At 44.0% G+C, this 26,818-nt stretch overlaps 2 protein-coding genes and 1 non-coding gene across 11 annotated transcripts in view; 2 read left to right on the top strand and 1 right to left on the bottom strand.

The window, feature by feature from the left end:
- The window catches only part of LOC139176049 (protein FAM227A-like), a 43,500-nt gene extending 25,115 nt beyond the window's left edge, over window positions 1-18,385 (top strand). For 5 of the 9 annotated variants that reach the window (XR_011566843.1, XR_011566842.1, XR_011566841.1 and 2 more), the window contains 6 exons: window positions 341-448; window positions 1,585-1,664; window positions 10,294-10,363; window positions 12,920-13,014; window positions 16,023-17,493; window positions 18,274-18,385. Coding sequence is in view for 2 of the 9 variants with exons in the window: in XM_070790408.1 (XP_070646509.1) it covers window positions 341-448; window positions 1,585-1,664; window positions 10,121-10,141 (209 nt within the window). In the remaining 7 variants the exon portion in view is untranslated. Of the gene's footprint in view, window positions 1-340; window positions 449-1,584; window positions 1,696-10,120; window positions 10,364-12,919; window positions 13,015-16,022; window positions 17,494-18,273 lie in introns of those variants that run through there. The other 4 variants (XR_011566844.1, XM_070790408.1, XM_070790410.1 and 1 more) reach the window with 4 other exon arrangements.
- LOC139183399 (U6 spliceosomal RNA) lies at window positions 3,261-3,367 on the bottom strand. The gene has a single exon (XR_011566987.1). It is a non-coding gene; the product is annotated as a U6 spliceosomal RNA (small nuclear RNA).
- LOC109559816 (protein FAM227A) lies at window positions 17,537-26,062 on the top strand. Its single transcript, XM_070790416.1, has 3 exons — window positions 17,537-18,430; window positions 22,105-22,245; window positions 25,847-26,062. Exons 1-3 carry the CDS (start codon window positions 18,267-18,269, stop codon window positions 25,938-25,940), a joined length of 399 nt encoding a protein of 132 aa, XP_070646517.1. The 5' UTR covers window positions 17,537-18,266; the 3' UTR covers window positions 25,941-26,062.
- Window positions 26,063-26,818: the final 756 nt, after the last annotated feature.

Genomic DNA, 26,818 nt, shown 5'->3' with positions numbered 1-26,818 from the left:
TGAAGTTTTTACCACAAGCAGATTAGTTAACACATCCTTCACCTCACATAATTCCCGGTCCTTTTAACATGCAGCACTGAGATCTGACCCTCACACTGTCGGGAGGGCAGGGTTGGCCTCACATCTCCATTCTCCAAATGAAGAAACCAGTCTCACAGAGAGGAAGTGGCTCATGCCAGGCTACAAGGCCAGCATGGCGGGGGGCGGGGGGGGGTGGCTCATGCTGGAAGCCCAGTCCCCCCAGGACCAGCAGGGGTATCTCAGGGGCCTCACTCTTCTGTTCCCTGCCTCCCTTCCTCTTCTGCAGCAGTTTTCATGATCACTCTTAACTCCTTCTCAGGTATATATCCTTGCCCACACAGCTATAACAGCTGGGACTACTCAAAACTGGACCCAGAGAGGTTCCGGAGAGAAGAATTAATGTTTCAGAGAAGAAGACTGCTGAAGGGTAAGGTGCCAGCTAGGGACTACCATGCCCAGTGCCTGATGCCACATCCAGCTACCACCTAGTCCAGGCAGTTGCTATGCTGTGCTAAGTCGCTCCAGTCGGGTCCAGCTCTGTGCGACCCTATGACTGTAGCCCTCCAGGCTCCTCTGTCCATGGGATTCTCCAGGCAAGACTACTGGAGTGGATTGCCATTCCCTTCTCCAAGGGATCTTCCTGACCCAGGGATGGAACCGTTGTCTCTTACGTCTAACCTGCATTGGCAGGCAGGTTTCTTTACCACTAGGGCCACCTGGGAAGCCCCTAGTCTGGGCAGGGAGGGACCTTAATACTGAAATCCTCGGACGTGGTTCTCTCTCAAGGCTTGCTCTCACGTACCTTAAACTGGCCTCCAGCAGACATCGTGGACACCCAGGAATTTCAAAGTAAAAAGAAAAAAAATCTCACCTGGAAATTGTCTTCACATTTAATGACATTTCAGTGAATATTAAATTTAACATCTTAAGAATTTGATAGGTTGTTACTCTTTTAAGTGTTTAGTTCAAGATTTTATTCATTTCAATTCATTTATTCAATTCATTGCAAGGTTCTGAGTTTTTGTTTGTCTTTTAAAGCCAGTGCCTTTTGTTTTCTTCTTGTGAGTTGAGTGCTTGCCCTGTTTACCCTTTGCAGACATTATTTCCTTTAATTGGCTCATCAGCCCTTTGGAGTAGTTAGTATTTGCACCCTTTCATAGGATCAAACATGTTAGGTAATTTGCCCGAGGTCACTCAGCAGGTGGGATGACAGAGAGGCTCTGGGTTGCCTGATGCCAGTCCTCTTGCTGCTCTTGTAGCCTCCAGGGCTTCCCTGATGGCTCAGAAAGACTCTTCCTGCAATGAGGGAGACCAGGATTCGATCCCTGGGTTAGGGAGATCCCTGGAGAAGGGAATGACTACCCACTCCAGTATTCTTGCCTGGAGAATCCCATGGACAGAGGAGCCTGGCGGGCTACAGTCCATGAAGTCAGAGGAGTCGGACCTGACTGAGTGACTCTCACTTTCGTAGCCTCCAGGGAGGAGCTGTCTCAGAGCTCCTGCTCTGGTGTCACCCTCAAGACAAGAAGGAACTGATGAACTACTTTCTTTCCTCTTCCCTAGGAAGAGACATGTCTTTCCTCACTGCGAGGAGGCACTCTGTCTGGAAAGCCACTCAGAACAGGAGGACCTGCTGCCATCACGTAAGTGTGAGGTCCACACCCAGACCTTTGGGGCCCCCTAAGCTTCAGTGACTTCTGGTTGGTTGCACATCTCTGCACTCCTTGCCCCGTCATCTCAGGGAGCAGCCCTGGATCTGGGTCCTCAGGTCTGCAGGGATGAGTGGGGGCGCTAAAGGGGGCAGCTGGAAGTGCGGGGATTGGGAGGAGAGAGGAAAGGAAGCCGTCTTTCAGTGTAGGCTGCAGCACACATATCTCTGTATCTTCTCCTCCTTGCTGACCCTCATCTCATCCTATAGCCTGGACATCCTCCCGACACCTCCTTGCTCCTCTCCTCCTGGTTCTTCTTCCCTCCTGTGTAGCGCCGGGCACCACCCCCCCTCTGCCTTCCACTTCCAACACCCCAGTTTGAGCTCCCTTCGCTACTGCAGGAGGCTCCCGTCTGCCTAGGCTCTCGTACCCCTTCAAGTTTTTCAAAACACAAATCTAATTACATTATCCTGTCCCCATCGACCCTAAACACTGTCCTGTCTCTCAGCCTTCCAGGCCTCAGAAGGGGGAGGGGTTTGATCCCTGGTCAGGGAACTAAGATCCTGCATGCCTGCCACAGGGCCTAACCAGAAAAATAGAAAAAAAAAAGCAGCAGCAGCAGTCAGTAGGAAGGCCCTCGCCTGCCTGCCCCGAGACCACCTGCCCCGATGTGTACCCTCGCAGTCTGCTGTCTAGGAGGAAGGGCCCTCGCCCTTGGACTTGGACCTCACCACTCAGCTTCCACTCCTGCACTTGGCACGGTCTTTTTTGCAGCATCGTTCCCCCCCAACCCCCCCACCCCCTCGCCTCAGTCTGTTGGTTCACTCCCATCGTTGAACAGTCCTCTAGCATCTGTTGCCTTTACAGAGAAAACCCACTTTGTCTCTGCACCCCCGTTTCTTGCTGCCTGTCCCACAGAATTTCCTGAAAGACTCGTTTGCCCCCGCATCTCTTCCTCAGCCACCCCATGGTTCCTGCCCGCTGTGCTCCTCTGCACCTGCTCTGGCCAACTTGGCCTGGCCCCCAGTCTGTTCCCTCTTCTGGTCTGTTTCATATGGCTGGTTGCTCTCATCTCCTTGAAATCCTTTTTTCTCTTAGCTTCTTTGTTATCAGACTTTTCGAGTGTCTTCCTCTCTGGCTGGCTGCCCCTCCTCTTGTCTTTCTTGCTAGCTCCCCATCTCATCAGTCAGCTCTGTCCTGGCCCCTTCCCTCTCTATCTAGCTATCCTTTCCAGGTGATTTCGTCTGGTCTGGTGGCTTTCTTTTCTTTTTTAAAATGTATTTATTTATTTTAATTGGATGATAATTACAGTATTGTGATGGTTTTTGCCATACATCAATATGAAGTGGCCATAGGCATTCATGTGTCCCCTCCATCCTGAACACCCTCCTCCCACCTCCCTCCCCACCTCATCCCTTCAGGCTGTCACAGAGCACCAGCTTTGGGTGCCCTGCGTCATACATCAAACTCCCACTGGCAGTCTATTTTACATATGGTGATGTATATGTTTCAATGCTATCTATTCTCTCAAATCATCCCACCCACCCTCTTCTTCTCCCACTGAGTCCAAAAGTCTGTTCTTTATGTCTGAAAAATATGGAATGCTTCATGAATTTGCATGTCATCCTTGCGCAGGGCCCATGCTAAGCTTCTCTGTATTGTTCCAACTTTAGTGTATATGCTGCCGAAGCGAGCACGGTCTGCTGGCTTCCTGCATGCCAGTAACGCCCAAATCTCCCTCCATACCCTGGCCACGCTTGAGACTCATCTGGTCTGTCCAACTGCCCTGTTGGCTTTCCCAGGAGGCCCTCAACTTAGCAAAGCAGGGGCCTGGGGAGACGAGCCCTGAATCCCAACCTGCGTGACCCTCCTCTCCTGGCCCATGGCCGTGACCTCTTCTTGAGCTCTGTTCTTTCACTCTTAGCCCCAGCTGCTCTCCACACAACGACCAGAGTGACCTTTTTCAGACACACACTGGCTGAGGTTCCTGGCTTAAACCTCACCAGCTTCTCCAGAGCCCCCAGTCCCCTGAACCCAGCCTGAATTGCTCTGCAGAATCCAGCCACCTCCACCTCTCTCTCCTGCGTCCTCACTTCCATTCCCTCGCTGCACTTCCTTCTGCCTCTGGGACACTCCAGGCCTGTGTCCAGTTGGGTCACCAGCTGTCGCCTTTACCTGGAACGTGCTTCCCTCAGGGTTCCTGAAGGAAAGGGCTGGCTCCTTCTTGCCTTTCAGATTCCAACTTGCTGTCATTACCTTAGCAGTGTCCCTGGCTCCCTAGTCACTGTTATCATATCGCCTGTGATTCCCCACACAGTACATATCATGCTCCCTGCTAGTCTTTTTTTTTTTTTCTTGTCTGCATGACATGTGTGATTCCTAGTTCCCCAGTAGGGAACTCGAACCTCCTGCATTGGAAATGCAGAGTCTTAACCACTGGACTGCCAGGGAAGCCCCCTGCTATTCTTACTGCAGGATTTATATGTTGTTCAGTATCTGTCTCCCCCTATTAGAATATAAACTGTATGAGAACAGGACCTCTTTTCCTTTATCCCTCTTCTATCTCAAGCTCCTGGAATAGACTGAGCACATAGAAGATCCTCAACAATCATCTCTTGACTTCACAGAGGAGGTCATCTATGTCAACTCTTCAGCCTCTGCTTAGCATATAATGTGCTTAGTCACTCAGTTGTGTTTGACTCTTTGCAACCCCATGGACTATAGCCCGCTAGACTCTTCTGTTCATGGGGATTCTCCAGGCAAGAATACTGGAGTGGATTGCCATGCCCTCCTCCAGGGAATCTTCCCAACCCAGGGATCAAACCCAGGTCTCCCACTGCTCTATAAATGTCAGGAGGCTTCCCAGGTGGCTCAGTGGTAAAGAATCTGCCTGCCAATGTGGGAGACACAGGAGACTGAGGTTCAATCCCTGAGTTGGGAAGATCCCCTGGAGTAGGAAATGACAACGAACTCCAGTAATCTAGCCTGGGAAAGTCCATGGACAGAGGAGCCTGGCAGGCTACAGTCCATGGGATCGCAAAGAGTCAAAAAGAGTACAACTGAGCATGCACACACGATATAAATGTCAGCCTCCAGAAGTACAGACAGAACAGGCACTGTGGAGAGGCAGCTGTCACTCCCAGACCGAGAAGAAAATATTATTCAGTGTTTTTGCACTGCCTGTCACAACTGTGTCAAGCAAATGTATTTTCTTTGTACTGGAATACATAAAATCTTCCGACAGTTATTTCAGAAACCCAGCTAAGAGAGTCCATTTTCTGCCCCAGAAATAGAAATAATCAAAAGCTTTCCAACCTTAAAAGCAGCTGAAGTTTTACTGGGAAAACCAGAATGGAGGGAGTCATCAAATTCCACGGTGGGGACAGAGCTTCTCTCTTGTTTTTAGCAGACACGCTTTCCCATCTGCTCGGGGAGATAGTTGGCTGTGTTCAAAATGTGCTTTTCAGTGGCAGCAATCTATCTGGGAGTCCACAGTTGAACGGACGAGCGGCAGGTTTTAAGTCTTACCCTGTGGCGTGCCCTATTCCAGCTTCATGTTGTGAATTTGCAGAGTGGGAATAAAAAAGCTTCTAACTATGTATCTGGCTTCCCCTGTGAGGCTCAGCTATAAATAAGGGCTCCTACCTGTTAGAGACTGAGTCACTTGTTCACTTAATAAATATGGGAGAATAGTCAAATAAGACCTTTATAAGGAGGAGTCATCATCGTAGTTCTTATTTGCAAACAACGGAAGCTAATCCAGCTGCTTTAAACGGGAAGAATATAATGAAGAGTATTAGTGGTACTAGTATTAGTGGAATAATAGTAATATAATTAGTATTCAGTTCAGTTCAGTTCAGTTCAGTCGCTCAGTCCTGTCTGACTCCTTGCGACCCCATGAATCGCAGCACACCAGGCCTCCCTGTCAATCACCAGCTCCCAGAGTTTACCCAAACTCATGTCCGTCGAGTCGGTGATGCCATCCAGCCATCTCATCCTCTGTTGTCCCCTTCTCCTCCTGCCCCCAATCCCATAATTAGTATTAGTGCTATAATAAAGAGTATTAGGGGCCCAGGATGGCCCAGCATGGGCCAGGGCATTAGTTTCAGAGGCAGTGCCACCAAGAATGATGTGCACTGACCGATAGTGGGAACTAGTGGTCGGAACTCCACTCTTCTTTCCTTGAAAAGCCAGTTGCTCCTGTTAGAGTCTTTCCAGAAGCTAAAGTCTGCTTGGTTCCTCACTTCCTCACGTTGCCCATTTCCAGCTTAAAGTCTCAGGCAGGTGCATTGCATCTGAGGGCGAGAGCCTAGGTAAAATGTCTGCGCTCAGCCACAGAAGAAGCTGGGAGAGTAGCTCAAGTCTTTCACTCACTTTGGGGCCTGGGTCTTATGTACATGGAGAAAAAAACATGAAAGTGTTAGTGACTCAGTTCTGTCCAGTTAACTCTTTGTGACCCCATGGACAGTAGCCCGCCAGGCTCCTCTGTCCATGGAATTCTCAGGCAAGAATACTGGAGTGGGTTGCATTCCCTTCTCCAGGAGATCATCCCAACCTAGGGATCAAACCCAGGTCTCCCTCATTGAGGCAGATTCTTTACAGTCTGAGCCACCAGGGAAGCTCATGGAGTACATCAAGAACGTGTGACAAATGACTCGTCCAGGATGTGCCATTTGAGTTGAGAAACAAAGGACGAGAAGGAGCTAGCCGTTAGAAAAGTGAATGAAATAACCTTCCAGGAAATGAGAACAGCATGTGCAAAGGCCCTGAAGCAAAAGTGGGGAGTTGATATATTCAGGGAACAGGGAGAAGGCCAGTGATCCTGTAGCCCAGTGTGAATGTGGAAGAGGGGCAGAAATTGATCCAGGAAAAGTGGCAGGGGCTATATCCTGCAGTGTTGGCTCAGCCACAGTACGGTGTATGGATATGGTTTCAGTGCTACAGGAATGCGCTGAAATAGGGGAGTGACATCTGATTTCTACTTTTAAAAGATTATACTGTCTTCTGAAGATGGAGAATATAGTGAAGGGAGGAGACAGGACACCAGTTAGGAGGCTTTTGTAGTTGTCTAAGGGCTTCCCTTGTGGCTCTGCTGGTAAAGAATCTGCCTGCAATGCGGGAGACCTGGGTTCGATCCCTGGGTTGGGAAGATCCCCTGGAGACGGGAAAGGCTACCCACTCCAGTATTCTGGCCTGGAGAAGTCCATGGACTAGTCCACGGGGTCGCAAAGAGTTGGACACAACTGAGCGACTTTCACTTTCAAGGAAGAGGCAGTGACAGCAGGAGGCAAGAAGCAGAGGCCTAGAGTGTGTTTTGGGGATTTTGATCTTTCAGGACGTGCTAATGGACGGCTTTGGGAGTGGGGTGGATAAGAAGGAAAGGGAGGAGTCAAGGATGTGTCCCAGTGTGTGGCTTAAGCAGCTGAACGGTGTGTGGGGTTTGTGAGATGCAAAGTGTAGGGTCTGGGGTAGGAGAGTATCAAGAGTTCAGTTTTGAAGTTGTTAATAAGATGCCTGTGAGAGGTTCAAGTGGAGATGTCACATAGGTAGTGAAACATACTAGGCTAGACTGAAGGAGAGGCCAGGGTTACAGAAAAAAACAATTTCTACCCTGTGACAAAATATGGAAACTACAAGTGAGTGACCACCGTGGAGCCATAGGCCAAGGCGGGAAGACATACTAGGCTTGGTTCAGAAGAGCTAAATTTTCATCTAGGTGAGGCCACCTATCAGGTAGATAGCTTTATCAGTTCTAGAGCAAATCTGAGCCTTTGTGTTCTTGTTTGTGAAATGGGCATCATGGCTGGTATTTTTTAAGTTAATTAATTTTATTTTTGGCTGCATTGGATTTTTGTTGCTCACAGGCTTTCTCTAATTGCTGCGAACTGGGACTCCTCTTGTTGCGGAGCCCAGGCTCCGGGCTCAAGGGCTTCAGTAGCTGTGGCTCCCAGGCTCTAGAGCACAGGTTTAATAGTTGTGGCGCATGGGTGTAGTTGCTCTGCAGCATGTGGGTTCTTCCTGGACCAGGGATAGAACCCATGTCCCTTGCATTGGCAGGCAGATTCCTAACCGCTGAATCACCAGGGAAGCCCATGATTCGTACTAATTCTTAAAGATTCAATCCATGGAGAGGTGCAGTCCCATAAATTGTTGTCTAGCCATGTCCTGTCAGAATGTTTTCTCATTTTAACCAGAATTTCCTCAAGTTCCAGAGCAGAGGTACATAAGGGTCATTTAACAATAATGACCCAAATTCCTGACACTCATTCCTGTACCTGCTGATTCCAGATCGGCCAAGCCCACGTCCCTCACAGACATTTCTGGGCATCCCCAGATTGAGTGTCAACAGTGGCTCAAAAGCTGGTCTCCCTGCTGCTCTGTTCCATCACAGCTAAGCCTTCAGTGTACAGAATCTGAGTGTCAGGGTGACAGGGCGGAACGGTCCCATCTCCACTGTGCTGCAGTGGGAAGGGGGTCCCAGAAGAGTCTTAATTTACTCCCCCATCCCAACAACATGCCTCACATGCTCAGAGAGGGGGTTGCTGATCAGAACACATGAGACTGGGTGGGAAAATAATTTGGAGAGTCCCCCACGTGCAAATTTTCTTTGTGTGTATTCTATCCTAGCATTTACAGCATCCCTGCATGGTAGGTCACTATTATCTTTATCTAACAAAAGGAGAAATAGACTCAAACTGGTGAAAACTTGCCCCAGGCCACATAACTAACTTCAGCTGACGTAGAAAGCTGTTAATCTGAGCTCTTTCTGCATCATCCTACTGCCTCTCCAACAATTGTGAAGGTCTAATGACTTCGTGGCAACCCACTGCAGTGTTCTTGCCTGGAGAATCCCAGGGACGGGGGAGCCTGGTGGGCTGCCGTCTATGGGGTTGCACAGAGTCAGACACGACTGAAGTGACTTAGCAGCAGCAATGACTTCAACCAAGTCCATCTCCTTGTGAATATTCTCCGCTCCATGACAGAGCTCTCTGAAGCCTGAAATCAATGAGTGTGATGCTTCGCTGAGCTCTGGGAGTGTCTTTTCTCTGACAAATCTGAGTAACCACTTAGACACTGCAAAACGCAGCTGCTGTTGGACAACCAGCTGCATAGTGGATGGGAAGTCCTTTCAGCTTTCTTCTTCCCATTCAAATATCATATTTATGTAAAAGCAAAGTGATGATTGTTGAGGCTGGAGGGCTGTTTGTCTGCCACTTGGTGGGCCATCTGTTTAAGACTCCAAACTCCTACTCATCTTTAAAGACAGAACGAAAATGTCTTCTCTCCTTGGAAGCCCTCCAGCTCTGCCCCAGACAGAATCAAGCATTCCCACTGGGGCTTCCTAGAATACTCTGCTGGTACTGCTTGTGACAGATTATCAGCTGTTTCCCAATATTTGTTGTTTCTTCCCCCTGTAGAAAAGAGAGAGACTTCCCGGGTGGTCCAGTGGCTAAAACTCTGCATTCCTAATGCAGGGGAGCCGGGTTTCGATCCCTGATCAGGAAACTAGATCCCACATGCAGGAACTAAAGATCCCGCATGCTGCAACTAAGAACAGGTGCAGTCAAATACATAACACACATAACATAATTTTTTTTAAAAAGAGAGAACCTGTAAAGAAAAGGTTACATTTCCTTCCCTTCCTTCCATCCATGTGTAACCATGTGACTAAGATCCAGTTAATGAGATATAAACAGATGTGCCATGTGGCAGTTTCTGGGAGTCTTCCTAGAAAAAAAGGAAGATTCCTTCATCTCTTTGTCCTTTTCTCTATTCTGCTTGGAATGTGAATGTGATGACTGGAGCTCTAGTTGCCATCTTGGACCCTAAGAATGAAGGTCCTATCTTAGGAAAAGTGGAACAGAGCTGGAAGAAGTCAGAGTCCCTAAGATTTGTCACAGGAGAAATAATGTATAAACCCTGAATTGCCTACCTTCAGACTGTTATATGGGAGAGACATTGCCACCTAGTTTGAATCACTATTCATTTCAAGTCTCTGTCACTCATGTGCAAACCTAATGCTGAGTTATATCACCTCTGTAACAAATAAGTGGTATTTTCCAATTACCTTAGCATAATTGTGGTTTCCTATTATCGTCCCTGCTAGACTTGTAGCTCCTCTCAGCAGGGACTAGGTTTCAGGTTAGGCTCAGTGCCAGACACATTAGTAGTTGCTCAATGAAATATCTTCTGAAGGAGGTGTGGTGAGTGATTGCATGAACAACCATGCAATGTCTGCAGAGCACTTCAACCATGAGCAACAACTGCACTTTGCATTCGTTAGCTGACTTAATCCCCTTAAGAACCCCGTGAGGAAACCGAGGCAATCAAGACGTTCATTGACTTGCCCAAGATCACAGGCCATTGTGACAGGGCAGAGACTAGAACCCCAGTCTGCCTCAGGCCCCAGCTCACGTGTTTTTCTACATCTCTTTTCCCCATGCTCCCAGGATGGAGGGCTGAGTTGTTGAGCTGTGCCTGAAAGGTCTCCCTTATGTGCCTTTGCTGAGAACAAGGAAAGATACCTAAGAAATTGCATGTATACTTTTTGTATTCCTTTCACTACCAGCTTTACTAAATTTGTTCTTCTGTGATTTTTGTGTGTATTTTCTCTCTCCTGGAGTCTGCTGATATGAATTCAAGCAATGAGAGAGCCAGTTCTGCCCAGAAAAATTCAGCGGATGGCCCAAAAGGTACATTAACCGCCCGAAGGGTTAATGATTTAGTTATTATCTTCAAAACCCTACTTCCTTGTTGTTTTTTTAAAACCTAATCTGCTGTCCTCATTTACACTAATGGTTCTAGCCTTGGGTCTTGGAAGTAGGTAACATCTTAAGAGAAGACATAATTGTCTTTTCAGTTCGGTTATCACTAATTAAGTTCCATTTTTGTGATAATGAGTTCAGCACAGTGTTGATATCTGTGGGGAAGAGAGATTGACGGCACTGGAAAAAGAAACCTAAGAGGTGATTACTGCTCCTCTCCCCCATCAGAAAACAGAATTTATTGAGTTAGAAACCTATTTGTGCCTGGGTGTTAATTTATTGGGTGGGCCAAAAAGTTCATTTGGGTTTTTCTGTAAGATAGTGTAGAAAAACCTAAATGAACCTTTTGGCCAACCCAACACAAAGGTGACTAAGTGACTACATACGTCAGTGCCATTAAAAAAAACTTCATATTCTCAGTTCTAGAAATGGGAGGCATAGCTTGCCATGCAGGGCTATAAGAGGAAGCTCCAGTGTTGTCAGGAGGCAGAAGGGAGTAAGGGGAAGGCATAGGCCACAGCCACTGGAATTTCCTTAGGAAAGGCCAGATATGACAGTGTAAACAGCATAGGATTGGCTATATTGAATAATTCTGGTGGGCTTTAGGGCATAAAGGCTGTCCCTAGTTGTCTGACACCTGGACCAGGATGATTTAAGTCAGGAGAAATATTGGCTTGGTATGAGAGTTAGATGCTTGCTCCTTGGAAGAAAAGCTATGACCAACCTAAACAACATATTAAAAAGCAGAGACATTACTTTGCCAACAAAGGTCCATCTAGTCAAAGCTATGGTTTTCCAGTAGTCATGTATGGATGTGAGAGTTGGACTATAAAGAGAGCTGAGCATCAAAGAATTGACACTTTTGAACTGTGGTGTTGGAGAAGACTCTTGAGAGTCCCTTGGACTGAAAGGAGATCCAACCTGTCCATCCTAAAGGAAATCAGTCTTGAATACTCATTGAAAGGATTGATGCTGAAGCTGAAACTCCAATACTTTGGCCATCTGATGCGAAGAACTGACTCATTGGAAAAGACACTGATGCTGGGAAAGATTGAAAGCACGAAGAGAAGGGGATGACAGAGGATGAGATGGCTGGATGGCATCACTGACTCGATAGACATGAATTTGAGTAAGCTCTGGGAGTTGGTGATGGACAGGGAAGCCTGGCATGCTGCAGTCCATGGGATCACAAAGAGTCGGACACGACTGAGCAACTGAACTGAACTGAACTGAACTGTGAGAGTTAGATAAAGAAGGTGATTCAGATATGGCCTCTGGTTCATGCGGGAGATGTAAACAACTTTGGTCATTAGTTTGGCCCTGTAATTAATGGATCCCAAATAGACAAATACAGAACCTAAGAAAACTGTTAGAATATAAACTCTTAAGTATCCTTCTAGTTTATTTCACGCGTCATCAGTATTTGAAAAGTTAAGCAATCTTTTTTCTTGATGGAGAAAGGGAGGTACAAAGAGGTATGTAAATTATATCTCAGTAAAACCATTAAAAATACCCTCAAACTTGAGGACCACTCATTGAGAGGTATAGAGGGGGTTCCAAATAGAGGTAAATATTTGTGGGAGACTTTGCAAGTCCCCCAAATCTACATATATATTTAATTCATGTAGAGCTATGAGTCAAAGAGGAAGAATTAAAGGAAATTAGAAAATATTTTGAACTGAGTAGAAATGAAACCCCTTTTTCTAATATGAAAAATGCTACAGAGTTTCTTCTGAACACTAAGCATTCCACAACTGTTTTAGATATAGTGATTTTATTTTTTTCTGTTTGAGTTATTTGTACTTTGTAACTATTATAAATAATGCTGCTGTGAACGTTCATATGCAAGTTTTTCGTGTAGATATATGTTTTCATTTCTCTTGGATATATGTATACCAAGGGTGGAATTGCTGGGTCGTATGTTTAGCATTTTGAGAAACTGCCATACAACATTCCAAAGTGATCATCGTACACATTTTAAAGAATGTAAGAGGAGAAAAATACAGTATTATATTTACTATATACAACCAGATAGGTTCACAATATATATCATATATTTATTATTTATATTCAAATTTACTGTATGTATTGTACTTATGATAGATGACCAGGTATTTACAGTTTCTGTTGCTTTTCCTTCATTTCTGAAGTTCCAGGTTTCCCTCTGGAATCATTTTCCTTCTTACAGCCCCTCCCCCCACCAAAAAAAATCCTCCGTTTAAAATAGGCCTGCTGGCAATTCGTTTTCTTGGTTGTCTTTCTTCTGATAATGTCTTTATTTCACCTTCATTTTTGAAGGATATTTTTTCTGGATATAGAATTCTGGGTTGACAGTTCTTTTCTTTCTATACTTTTCAATGTTGTTCCACAGCCTCTGGTCTCAATGGTCTGATAAGAAATCCACAGTTATTTAAATTCTTGTTTCCTTTTCTCATCATAGCTGACAATTTTATTGATTATTTTTTGTTAATATTGTACTGACAGAGCATACCTATCAGACTCTGGTTTTGAGGAGACCCACAAAACAAGTCAAGAGGATATCAGCAGCAAGAGAACTTGAGAGTATGGTTCCTAAGCAGGTGAGCACGTGATTGCAAGTTTCATAGTAGAGATGGCTTAAAAGGTGCTAGGAGTTCTGGCTAGAAAATTTAGGTCTGTGAAAATGTCAGAGTAAAAACTGGGGTGTTTCTGATTGTAGACTCGGTTAATACAGTAAGGAAATCTCCTGCAGATAATTATTGACTGAAGTGGGCACAAGTTTGAGTGAGCATTTAGCCTGGATTTCTCCAGATTTAAATTATTTGCTTGAAACTCAGGAGCCTGGGTGTAATGGAAAGAGAACCCTGAGCCTCCGTTTCCTACTCTATAAAACGTGGACAATAATTCCTAGGTCCTGGTGGTCTTATGAGGTTTATCTGAGGTAGTGATGATAATTAACACGTAATAAATACTTACTGTACGTCAGGCATTATACCAAACCTATGGAGAAGGAAATGGCAACCCATTCCAGTATTCTTGCTTAGACAATCTCATGGACAGAGGTGCCTGGCAGGCTACCGTCCATGGGGTCGCAGGAGTCAGACACGACTTAGCAACTAAACCACCACCACCACCATACTAAACCTGTGCATACAACATATTTTATTTTACTGTCACAATCCTTTGAAACAATTACTCCTGCTATTCTTTAGTTTATTAGTGAGGAAATTGATGCCCAGAGCATGCTGAAACTAAGACCCAGCATAGCCAAACAAGTGTGCATGTGTGTGAAGTTGCTTGTGACCCTATGGACTGTGGCCCACCAGGCTCCTCTGTCCATGGAATTCTCCAGGCAAGATTACTGGAATACTGGGTTGCTATTTCATAATGGCACAGACTGGCCCTCACTGGGAGATGGGGCTTTAGGAATTATAGGACTAAATGATCTATGAGTTCCCTTCTGACTCCAAGTTTCTGTGATCCCAGTGGAATCTTGCTAAAGAGTAGTGATTCCCAACTGGGGGCAGTTTTGCCCCCCAGGAGACATTTGGCCATGTCTGGAGGCATTTCTGGTTGTCACACCTGGGGGTGGTGGGGGCAGAGTACTACTAGTATCTGTTACATGGAGACCAAGGATGCCGCTCAGCATTCTACAGTGCCCAGGACAGTCTCCCACAGCAAAGAATTATCTGGCCCCAAATGGCTAAGTGCCAAGGTGGAGACAGCCTGCTGTAGATAAAGGAAATCTCATTAAGCAATTAAAATGAATAGGATTAGGGACTTCCCTGGTGGTCCAGGGGCTAAGTCTCCACCCGCCAAATGCAGGGGGCCCAGGTCTGGTCCCTGGTTGGGGAACTAGATTCCACGTGCTGCAACTGAAGATCCCACATGCGACAGCTAAAAAAGATCCCGTATGCTGCAACTAAACTAAAAGAACACGCCGCAACTGAGACCTGGTGCAGCCAAATATTTAGTAAATAAATACATATGTTTTTAATTAAAAAATAAAGTAAAATAAAACAAAGTAAATAGGATTAGAGAATAATGTGGTTAGGTGCTGCTACAGTGTTTATTCAGGACAGAATTTTTGTCTGGTTAAATTATAACCACTTCTTCAAAATAAAACGTATTTAAACAAATAACAAAAGTAGTACACAATCACTACAGACATTTTGGAGAAAAGGCAGAGGAATATAAGGAAAGAAAACAAATCACTGTCAGTCCCTGCCTGTTCTCTTTCCTGATCTCTATTCAGCATCTCAAACACAGAACATCCCAAACAGGCCTCTTGATTGTTCTACTCTGTCAGCCTTTTCTTTCCTAGACTTTCCCAGCTGGGCAACTGGTACCTAACCCTTTAGAGTCATCCTTGACTCCCCTCTTTCTCACACCTACTTTGACTCCATTAATAAATCCTGCCAATTCTGCTTTTACGGTATAATCACAAATTACATGATACAGTATAATCACTTCTCACCTCTCTCCCAACTACCCAGCCCCGGCCCCAGCACTAACCGAACCACTGTCGAGGCCTCCTAAGTGCTCTTCTTGCCTCCATGCTCACCCACTGCAGTCATTTCTCCACACATCAGTTAAAGGGATCTTTAGAAAAAAATTCATCAGATCATGTTGTAACCCAGCTCAAAACCTTCCCAGTGGCTTCAGTCACACTTGGAAAATCCTAACTCCTTTCAGTGGCCTGGAGACCCCACTGCTTCTTCAGCTTCATCATTTGTTCTCTTTTGAGCCACGTGGGCCTGTTTTCCATCCCTAAGCCACACTGAGCTCCTGTCTGTCTTGGGGTTCTCTTGCATTTGATGTCCCCTTTGCCTGGAACACTGCGCAGATCTTCCTTCCATTGTTCAGAGTCTGCCAGGATCGCTCCTCCTCGAGGCAGTCCTTCCTGACCACCCCATGGAAAAGATTTCTCTCCTCCCCAGGCTCCCATACCACCACCCACACGCCTTGCTCTGCTTGACTCTTACCTGAAGCCCTTATTATGCCATAGTATCATGTACTCTCTTACTTATTGATTAGTTTATTGTTTTCCTCTCAACTATAATACAAGCCCTTTAGGGCTGGAATGTGTCGTCTTATTGGCTGATATGCCAGTGTCTAGATCAGTATACATAGTAGTCACCCAGTATATATTTGCTGAGTGAGTTGCTAACATTTTAGGAACTAGGCTTCTAGTCTCTCATCTATCTTTTTTTGTTTGATTTATTTCATATAATTATATTCATTTCATACACTATACATAATATTATCTACCTAATTTTGTATCTTGATTTTTAAAATTACTATTGCATCTGAAACAATATTTTAGTACCAACTCTTAGTAAACATTTTAATAGTGGCATACTATGCCTTTGGGTAGAGATATCAACATCTCCTTGAACATTTAGATTATTCCAGTCTTCTGCTGTAGTAATTATCACTGCAGTAAACATCGTAGTGCGTAAGTCTTTTTTGCTTGTGGGTAATTTTCCTTAGGATAGCATCCTAAAATGAGTTCCTAGATAAAAGATATGAGTACTTTTACATTTCTTAATATATACTGTAAAAATGGCAGTTTCCTTTATTGTACTCCTCTCTCTTTCCTACTCAGTCTTACCCTGCCTGCAAAAGCCCTCCGCTGACTCCAAACCTCTTCAACATTTATGGGAAGAGCCCTCTGATTGTGTACTTCCTCCTGAACTACTCCACCCTGCAGCAGCATGGCCAAGATGTGTTGATGGTCCGGAGAGAAAGAACCAAGACCATCTCATATCCTTTCCACCGTGGGTTAGACACACATCACTCCAGATCCCTGCTTCCCCTTCCCAGAAGCAAGGGTGAAGAGAGACACATCCAACCCTTAGCACAGCACCTGACACACAGTAGGAACCGATCAAGGGTGACCATTGATACATGCCTATGGGTCAGAATCTTGCTCATTTTAATTCAAAACCTGCCTCATGCTGTGTGGGACCCTGGGCAAGTCAGATTTCCCTGTGTGCAAAATCTTTTCCTATCTACCATAAAGAATGGGCTACTTAGCGACTCTAACATACTTTGCAATTTACTAATGCCTCCCAGATGCTCACTGACCCCACAGTATATATTGATCAGGAATTTTGGTGTGTAAGTGTGTGTTTCTTCTAGCATCCTCCTCACACACACACCTCCCTCCTCAAGACCCATTAGCAAATTCCTGGCCCCATTGACATTTAGCCTAAAGATATGGTCAAAACCCAGATCTTAAGAAAACGGGTGTGATATGTGTTGGCGTCTGAGTCTTAGCAGTTTCCATAGAGGGTCAGAACATAGGATCAAATAGACCCGGATTCAGGAACCAACTCAACTGCTTACCAGCTGAGTGATCTTAGACAAGTTCCAGCTTCTCTCTGAGCCTCATTTTTTCACCTATAAAATGGGGATAACAGTACCTGCCTCATAGGGTTGTAATGTAGAGAACAGGTACAGCGCCTGGCAGGTAACAAGCGATTGAACGAATGTTACCTGTCAGCATAGTACTTTGTTATTTATAAAATGCTTTCCCTTATATCACCTCATTGCGCTGTAAGGACAGTGTAGTGTAGTAGAAGGAGCCTGGGTTGGGGATACCCAGCCCTGGATTTGAGTCCCAGTTCAGTAGCCCACTGGCTTCAAGATCTCATGTGCACACCTTCAACTCTAAGCTCAGTATCTTTATCAACTCATTCCTAAAATGAGGATAGTCACACCAAATCAATAGTGTTGTGACCAGGATTAAATGGCATAGAGCTGGTACTAAAAAAAGTAGTAACCATCATTATTATCATTAACAGTACCTGCTACTGCTGCTGCTAAGTCGCTTCAGTCGTGTCCGACTCTGTGTGACCCCATAGATGGCAGCCCACCAGGCTCCACCGTCCCTGGGATTCACCAGGCAAGAACACCATTTCCTTCTCCAATGCATGAAAGTGAAAAGTGAAAGTGAACTCGATCAGTCGTGTCCGACTCTTAGCGACCCCATGGACTGCAGCCCACCAGGCTCCTCCATTCATGGGGTTTTCCAGGCAGGAGTACTGGAGTGGGGTGCCATTGCCTTCTCTGAGGTAGGTATTATTATCCCTATTTTATAGATATGGCAATGGAGGCACAGAGGGTGACATACATTGTCTGATGTCCCACAGCTCATGATGAGTGAAACTGAGATTCTGACCAGTTCAGAAAGGGTGGAAGGGAGGGGAAGGTAGAGAGAAATTTTCAACATATTAATACAAACATGAGATAGGGAATCAGAATTGACCCTGAAAGGAAAGGAAAGTTGGAATCCCTTTCTATTCACCACTTTGATAATAGAGTAAGAATTTTAGATGATAGTCTAAAACAAGCACTTCTAGGCCTTCCAGGAGCTTCCTACGTGATGCAGTGGTAAAAAATAAATCTGCCTGCTTATGCATGAGATGCAAGAGATGTGGGTTCAATCCCTGGATCAGGAAGATCCCCTGGAGAAGGAAATGGCAACCTGCTCCAGTATTCTTGCCTGGGAAATCCCATGGACAGAGGAGCCCGGCGGGCTACAGTCCATGGGGTTGCAAAGGATCAGACACAGCTTACCGACTGAGCATAGCACACAGCCCTTCCATCAGCAGGAGGGGAGAAGGACTTTATTAAAGATGGGAGAGTGGCCGAGCCATGGAGAGGTTAGGCTTTTTCTTTCCCAAGCAGGCCACGATCAAGGCCATGGAGGGTTTCCTGCTCAGGTTTCTAGAAGCAGGTCAGTTTTCCCACTTGGGCATCTCCCCTCCCTGCTCCCCATGCCCTGGACATATCCCACCAACAAAGCTGAGTCAATACCAACTGATGGTATGGGGTTTTCCTTGACATGAAAGCCACTGAGTCCACCCTGACCTATGCTGAGGTCATCAACCTGACACTGAGCAACATGAAGAAGCGGAGGGAAAACTTTCACCAGCTGAACTGGCTACACTGGAGTGAGTGGAATTATTTTGACGAGTACCTGAAGGAGCTGCAGGACAACTTCCTCAGGTATTTAAGGGGCCTTCAAGGGAAAGCGGCGTGGTTTCAGCATTTGTCTATTGCAGCATGTCACACTAATTTGTAACTGGGGTCCAGCCCTGTAACCCGTGCGTTCAGAATGTAAATTCCACAGTAACAGAGACCAGGTCTTTTTTTTTACAAGTTATTTTTTTTCTGACTACAAAAACATTTGTGCACAATGAAAACAAAGAACCTGGAAAAACACCTATAGGTACACACTCACATTGCCAGTATTTTCCTATAAATCCATCCAGTCTTTTTTCCTGGGCACATATGTCGGTATCTCCAGGGGTGCAATTGGTGAATCTGAAATAGGAAATTCTATAGCACAAATAAACTGGTTTCTTCAGCACATAAAAAGCAAGGAAAATAGAAGAGGAGGGAGGAGGAGCTGTTGTTGTTTAGAAGACACTGGAGAGATATATTAATCAAAACATTGGATCCTGACTTAAATCAACCAGTTGAGATCATTATCTCAATTATGAGATAACTGGGGAAATTTGAACATTGACCTGGTTTTAAGTGATATTAAGAAATTTCTTTTATTAGAGTGTTCTTTCTTAAAGATATTATAATAATTTTGTAGTTATTTTTTAAAGAGTTTGTCCTAAAGAGATATATCATGAAATATTTATGGCTGAAATGACACAGTGTCTAGGATTTGCCTTAAATTAAACCATTTGGCATGGGGACAGGGAAGCAAAGGAGATAATAGATGAATCAAGACTGACTTCATATTGATAACTTTTGAACCAAGATAATGGGTAAATGATGTTAATTATACAACTTTCTTTATATATGTTTAAATTTTTGAACAGTCTTTTTTTTTTTTTTACAAAACACAAATTGCAATGTTTATTAGATTCAACAGATAAAAATTACATTTCCATTAATATAATAAAACAAATAACAAAGGTTAAAAAAAGTACTATAAAACTATATATAGTTCATTGAAAGTGTGCCTATAGGCAATCAATATATAGAATCACTATCACGCTCATAATTTTCCTCCTTGTGAATTATAACAAAATTTAAAATTATGAGTGAAATAGCAATTCCCCACATTTAATACATAAATGGACACTTTAAGTGAACATTATATATATCAATGTTATTTGTGTGTTGTCGTTGTTCAGTCACCCAATCATGTCTGACTCTTTGTGACCCCATGGAACATGCCAGGCGAAGTTTGCCCAAGTTCATGTACATTGCATCAGTGATTCCATCCAGCCATCTCATCCTCTGATGCCTTTTTCTCCTTCTGTATAAGTATTTGTATACTTTTATATATATATATATATGCTGCTGCAGCTGCTAAGTCGCTTCAATCGTGTCCAACTCTGTGTGACCCCATAGACAGCAGCCCACCAGGCTCCGCTGTCCTGGGATTCTCCAGGCAAGAATACTGGAGTGGGTTGCCATTTCCTTCTCCATGAACAGTCTTTATTGTTATTCCATAACAGTAATGGAAGATGACAAATGCCCACGTGGAATATTAGTTGTAGGTGGGTTAGGACTCTTCAGGGATGTCAGTTACCACTTGTTCCCCTAATGTGCCTCCCTTGTGGCTCAGTCAGTAAAGAATCTGCCTGCAATGTGGGAGACCTGGGTTTGATCCCTGGGTTGGGAAGATCCCCTGGAGGGAGGGCATGGCAACCCACTCTAGTATTCTCGCCTGGAGAATTCCCAAGGACAGAGGAGCCTGGCGGGCTGCAGTCCACGGGGTTGCAGAGTTGTACATGACGGAGTGACTAAGCACAGCATCTGTAATGTAGCATATCCGTTTGGAGCACTGGCATTGAAGGTGGACAGAAGCTGCAGGTACAGCTCTGTCTCACCCTTTCTATGAATTAGGTCCATCATTTAGCCCATGTGAGTCTTGGATATCCCATCTGTAAAACAAGGACACTACTAACAGAGTAGTTGTGTGGGTTAAAGGAGATGTCTAGGTTGGTACCTGGCTCACAGGAAGTGCTCAGCAAATGACGGCTCTTAGAGGTAATACATGTGACCTCATTTCCTGAAAACTGCAGGATCCAAAGCAGCACCAGGTCTTGGAGTTGGAGAGTTTGCTACTGGGGAGGCCTAGAGCAGTGTTCCTTAGAAAAGGCAATCCAGGAGCTATCTTGCAGGGATCTCTGCTCTAGTTGGAGGAAGAACCTAGTTAGCACATGCAGTTGGAGCTGCAATGAAAGAGCAGGATCAATTGCTGCTGCAGAACTTAGTTTCCTTGTGAGTCAGAGCCATGATCCTTAAACTTGTATGGGGGCCAAGCACCTGCAATTCAAAACACCCTTTGCAGAATTTTATGAAATGTTTCGACATATGACCCTGTCATACAAACTAAAGATGCTCTTACTAGTGGAAAATAGGCACCTAAGACAGGTATTGGAGAAGAAAATGGCAACCCACTCCAGTATTCTTGCGTGGGAAGTCCCATGGACAAAGGAGTCTGACACACTACAGTCTGTGGGATCGAAAAATTGTTGGACATGACTTAGCAACTCAATAACAAGACATGTATAGGCTTCAAAATCCCAAGAAATGACAATATAGGAAATACTGCTCAGTTGTTCAGTCATGTCTGACTCTGTGACCCCATGGACTGTAGCTCACCAGGCTTCTCTGTCCATGGACTCTTCCAGGCAAGAATAGTGGAGTGGGTTGCCATTTCCTTTCTCTGGTAGAAAATACTATCAAGGATTTATGTCCAAGTTTTCCTGTTAGAAAATGTCATCACAACAAAGACAAGAGCAGTTTGCTGCTTCTCTGTCTCTCCACTGCAAGCAGAAGCTGGCTTCAGAAGGTTAGGAAAAGAGGATGCCAAAAGTGAGAATGTTGTGTCAACATGATTTTTTTATCTTGACTTGGGGAAAGACGTTGGAATAATCACCGGTTCAGGCCAAGGTCAACAGTTGTTTCTTACTACCAGTCTTTTTACATCTATTCCATAGCAGCAGAGAAGTATATGATACATCTTAATTCATTTGAATATATTTTTATTGCTATTTTGACTACCTTGAATGTCCATAACTTGTTTCTTCATTGAATAGAAGTCTATTCACCTTTCAAAGGTCAGCTGGTGTACTTCCCAATTCCACTGAGAACCTTCTCCTATCATAACAGCAGCAGCAGAAACTGACATTTACTGAGCACTTCCTGTATATTACTACCAGGCCCTGTGCTAATCGCTGGACCTATGGTAACTCAATTTATCCTCAACATTATACTCGGTTCTATTATTACCATGTTGAGATGAGTACACTAGCGAGGAGAGGTTAAGTAACTTGCTCAAGGACACACAGCAAACGGCAGAACCCCAAACTGAATTCCGCTTGCCTAAAGTTCATGCTTCAGCTTTCTCTCAGATGGTTGGTTTTCCTCACCTGTCTTCCTAATTTGAGTACATTCCGCTGAGTAAGGGACAATGTCTTATTTCTCTGTACCCCACAGGGCTGTATGACTCCCAGCACAGAGCAGGAGCTTGGTGACTGAGTTGCTGTTGTGTGGCCAACATTCTGCTTCAGTCAGTTGCTCTTGACAGATGTAATGAATGAATTTGTAAATATCTGACACTTTTTCATGTGAAGATAGAGTAAAGAGTAAAAAGATAATGCTGACTCTTTAGTCTTTTTCCATGTGTCTTTGTGATTTCCCCACAGGGAGGTGAAGAATATTGATCAAAGAGCGAAAGACAAAAAAAAGGCAAACCACATGTTCATCCAGGCTTCAACCTTCCTTGAGGACACTCCTGAAAAGAAATCTAGAAGAAGATATCAGAGGGAGACTGAGTTTATTTTGAGGTTTGTTTGAACAAAGACCATAGGCAAAGTAGAAATGTGAACATTGTAGGAATTCTTAATACATGGAAAGAAAAAAATATATATATAATATTTTTATATTATAAAAGTCCACTCACTTTTATATGTTAATCACTCAATTCTCACTTTATTTTTATTATTATTAGGGGTAACTGTAAGGGCTACCAATGACCTTGTACTTCCTCTATGCCAAATACTTGTACTTTATGAACTGTTTGAGTCAGAGCTCTTAGGTTGCAAGTGCCACAAAACCAACTCAAACCCGCTTGAGTGGAAGGAAAATCTCATGGTTTTTGTAACTGGAAAGGCCACAGACAGACTGGCTGTAGGTACGATAGACCTGAGGGCTCAAAGATTTTTTCAGATTCTTTCCTTTTCTTTGTTTCTTAAAAAAATTTTTTTAATTTATTTACGTAGGCTTTACTGGGTCTTTGTTGCTGCACGTGGGCTTTCTCTAGCTGCAGTGAGCAGGGGCTACTCTTCATTGCAGTGCAAGGGCTTCTCACTGTGGTGGCTTCTTTTGTTGCACAGCGTGGGCTCTAGGGCACATGGGATTCATTAGTTGCGGTGCTTGCAGGCTCTAGAGAGCAGGAGTTGGGCGGCTCAGTACTTGTGATAGTCGTGGCTCTTGGCTCTTGGGCTTAGTTGCCCTGAGGCATGTGAGATCTTCCTGGACCAGAGATCCAACAGGTGTCACGTATATTGGCAGGCAGATTCTTGTCCACTGGATCACCAGGGGAGTCGTCTCCCTTTCTTTTATGACCCTCTGTTCCTGTGTGCTGGCTTGCTTTTCAAGCTACCTCTGCCCTTGAAACAAAAGACCCTGATGCTGGGAAAGATTGAGGGCAGGAGGAGAAGGGGACAACAGAGGATGAGATGGTTGGATGGCATCACCGACTCAATGGACATGGGTTTGGGTAAATACCAGGAGTTGGTGATGGACAGGGAGGCCTGGCGTGCTGCGGTTCATCGGGTCACAAAGAGTGAGACACAACTGAGTGACTGAACTGAGCTGCCCTTGAAAGAAAGAGCGCCAAGAACAGCCCCAAGCCTATGTCTTTATAGTGTACGACCTGAAAGAAAGAGAGACACCCTCTCCCAGCCTCCATAAACTAAGTAAGCCTCATAAAAGTTTCTGATGGTGATGCCAAAAGCTCAGTCTCTGAACACCAGTGCCGAATCGAACCTCAGAGACAGAGTTTTGGATGAAGTAGAAAAGAAGAGACTTATTGTTTTGCCAGGTGAGGTGGGGACACAGTAGGCTCCTGCCCTCGAAACTGTGTGTCCTAACCCGGGAGGATTTGATGAGTTATGTAGCAATTTCTCTTGAGTTTTCTTTGACCTATGTGTTGTTTAGAAGCATGTTGTTTAATCTCCAACTATTTGGGGATTTTCCAGCTCTCTCTCTCTGCTATTGATTTCCAGTTTGATTCCATCTTGATCTGAGAGCAGGCATAATGTGATTTATCTTTTTTTCAGATTTGTTTAGGTATATTTTTTGGGCCCAGAATTTGGTCTGTCTTGGTGAATGTTACATGTGAGCTTTCAGAGACTGTATAATCTGCTGTTTGGGGGTGATGTAGCCTACAGATGTCAGTTACATCCAGTTGATTATTGGTATTGTTGAGCTCAAGTATGTCCTTACCGATTATCTGCCTGCTGGATCTGTCCATTTCCGATTAGAGGAGTGTTGAAGTCTCTGACTATGATAGTGGAGTCACCTATTTGTCCTTGTTTTCAAGCAGTTTTTCCCTTGTGTAGCTCGATGCTGCTTTGTTAGGAGCATACACATTAAGAATTGTTATGTCTTCTTGGAGAATTGACTGCTTTATCATTATATAATGTCCTTCTTTATCCCTGATAACTTTTTTTGCCTTTGAATCTGCTCTGTCTGAAATTAGTATAGTTACCCTTGCTCTCTTCTGATCAGTATTAGCATGGTGTATTTTTCTCCATTCATTTACTTTTAATCTATAGCCACATTCTCTTTTAAGGAGCATTTCCAGAAGTCCCAAACAACATTTCCACTTCCACCTCATTTTTGCTAGAACGTGAATGTATGGCTACAGCAATTTCTTTATTTTTAATAAATATTGTTTAAAAATATTTAGCATGTTCTTTTATTAAAATAAAAATGATTATGATTTTATAATATTAATGAGGAACAACTTAGCATAACATTTGCCTACTTTGCCAGTGCAATTCAGTGATTTTAGTAAATTCACAGAGATTTGCAACAATTACTGCAATTTAGCTTTAGAACTTTTTCATCACCCTAGAAAGATCCCTCATGCCCATGTGTAGTCAATTTCTTTTAACTTCTCCCTTTTTAATAACCTCCTTGGAAATATCATATAACATTACCGATTTATTTCAAGGGCCAGATATTAGTCACATGGTGATGTTGGCTTCAAAGGAGACTGGGAAATGGGTTGTTTGTCTGTTTTTTAAATCTGGGTACATTACCATCTTAAACAAAAACTGGCTCCATTGCTCAAGTGAAAAGGGAGAGTGGATGATGAGTTGTTAAATAACCATCTCTACCACAGATAGATGTGTTATACTCTCCATTTCAGAGAGAAAGAAACCAAAGCATAATGATTTGAGAAATTTAATGAAGGAAAACTTTCAACCTTCTAGTTGAAATTTTCCTTCAAACCGGGAAGGAAATTTTCCTTCCTTCCTTCACATTTAAAAAATAATAGTTTAGCTTGAGGCCCACCTGTTTGAGCCACGGAATCCTGTAAATTCAATGATGACTCATTAGCATTCTTTCTGATATCCAGATTAGATTCTCAGAAATACAAAAAGCCAACTAATCTAATTCACCAATGTTATTGTTATTCCCTCAGACAAGACTATCTTTCAATAACTTCTTTTTTAAAATTGAAGTATAGTTGATTTACAATGTTGTGTTAATTTCTACTGTACAGAAAAGTGATTCAGTTATACATCAAAATAAATTCTTTTTATATTCTTTCCACTATAGTTTATCTCAGGATATTGAATATAGTCCCCTGTGCTATACAGTAGGACTTTGTCATTTATTCATTTTATGTGTAATAGTTTATATCTGCTAATCCCAAACTCCCATTCTATCCCTCCCCCACCCTTTCAGTTTACAGCTTTTCACCCTTACTTCTTAATCTAGCTAACCCCTCAGTAACCCTTAAAACTCAGCTCAGACATCACCTCCAGGAAGTCTTCCCTGATTTACCCACTCAGGGTATTGTCCTGTGCTTTCCTGATCACATACCACAGAACATAGTATATTCTAGTCACAGATTTGCTTGTCCACAGATTGAGATTTGTCCTTGAGGTCCGGAATACTGCCCTAGATGACCTTTTTTTTCCCTCCAGGGCCTAGCATCCAACAGATCCTCAGTCAATACTTAGAAGATGAATGAGGGAGTCATTGCCATGTGTTCAGCACTCTGCTTCAGTTATTTGCTATTGCCAGTGTTTTGGCTGATTTGTAAACTTTTTCTGTCAATACTTATCAAGATTCTAGTGAAACCTTTGAAGAGATCACACTGAAGTTTTGAGCCAATTTTTGTTAATGTCTTTTTTGTTTCCCCCACAGGAAGGAAAAGGAAGAGAGGGATGGAGAATGGAAACAGAATTTGACTGACTCTTCCTTCTCACCATCAAGCACTGATGAAGTCTCGTCCCTGTAGGAACTTGGAAGCTCCTACAAAATTTCTGACATTCCTGCTAGTAGGAGAACAAAAACAGGAGAAAAAGAAACTTGTGGCCAAAGACTGAGAAATGGAAATAAATATTCCCAGGATCGGGGAAAGATTCCACTACAGTTTTTCCTACGTTGAGTGAATAGCAGGAGTGGGGAGATTTTTCCTTAGATCACTACATTTACTCATGCATTTACTCTTTTACCCATTATTTTACTTATATAGCTAACAATATTAAGTGGTGGCTCAGACGGTAAAGAATCCACCTGCAATGAGGGAGACCTGGGTTCTATCCCTGGGTCAGGAAGATCCCTTGGAGAAAGGAATGGCGAAGCACTCCAGTATTCTTGCCCAGAGAATTCCATGGACAGAGGAGCCTGGAGGGCTACAGTTCATGGGGTCGCAAAGAGACAGCTGAGCAACTAACACTTCCACTTTCTTTACCAGCTTACTGTTTACTCTGTGCCAAGCATAGAGCTAAACACAAGACAAACATGTACGTGCGTGTTCAGTTGCTAAGTCATGTCTTAATTCTTTGTGACCCCGTGAACTGCAGCCCTCCAGGCTCCACTGTCCATAGGATTTTCCAGGCAAGATACTGGACTGGGTTGCCATTCCCTTCTCCAGGGGATCTTCCCGACCCACTCGGGAGCAGCAGAGGCAAAGACTCAGACGCAGCAAGTAACATGGCAGGAGGTCAAGGAAGTATGTGAGGGGCTCTAGGAGAGATGAGCCTGGAGAAGATTCCTGGACAAACCATGAAGGAATTTTCTAAGCAAAACCACTTTAGTATCTAAGTGGTGGGAATCCATGAACCATATTAAACAGGGAACCACATGGCCATATTTGGACTTTTCAAGTTCTGG

This window comes from Bos indicus, chromosome 5 (assembly GCF_029378745.1).
Source record: "Bos indicus isolate NIAB-ARS_2022 breed Sahiwal x Tharparkar chromosome 5, NIAB-ARS_B.indTharparkar_mat_pri_1.0, whole genome shotgun sequence".
Lineage (NCBI taxonomy): Eukaryota > Metazoa > Chordata > Mammalia > Artiodactyla > Bovidae > Bos > Bos indicus.
This window is presented reverse-complemented; position numbering and strand designations above follow the sequence as displayed.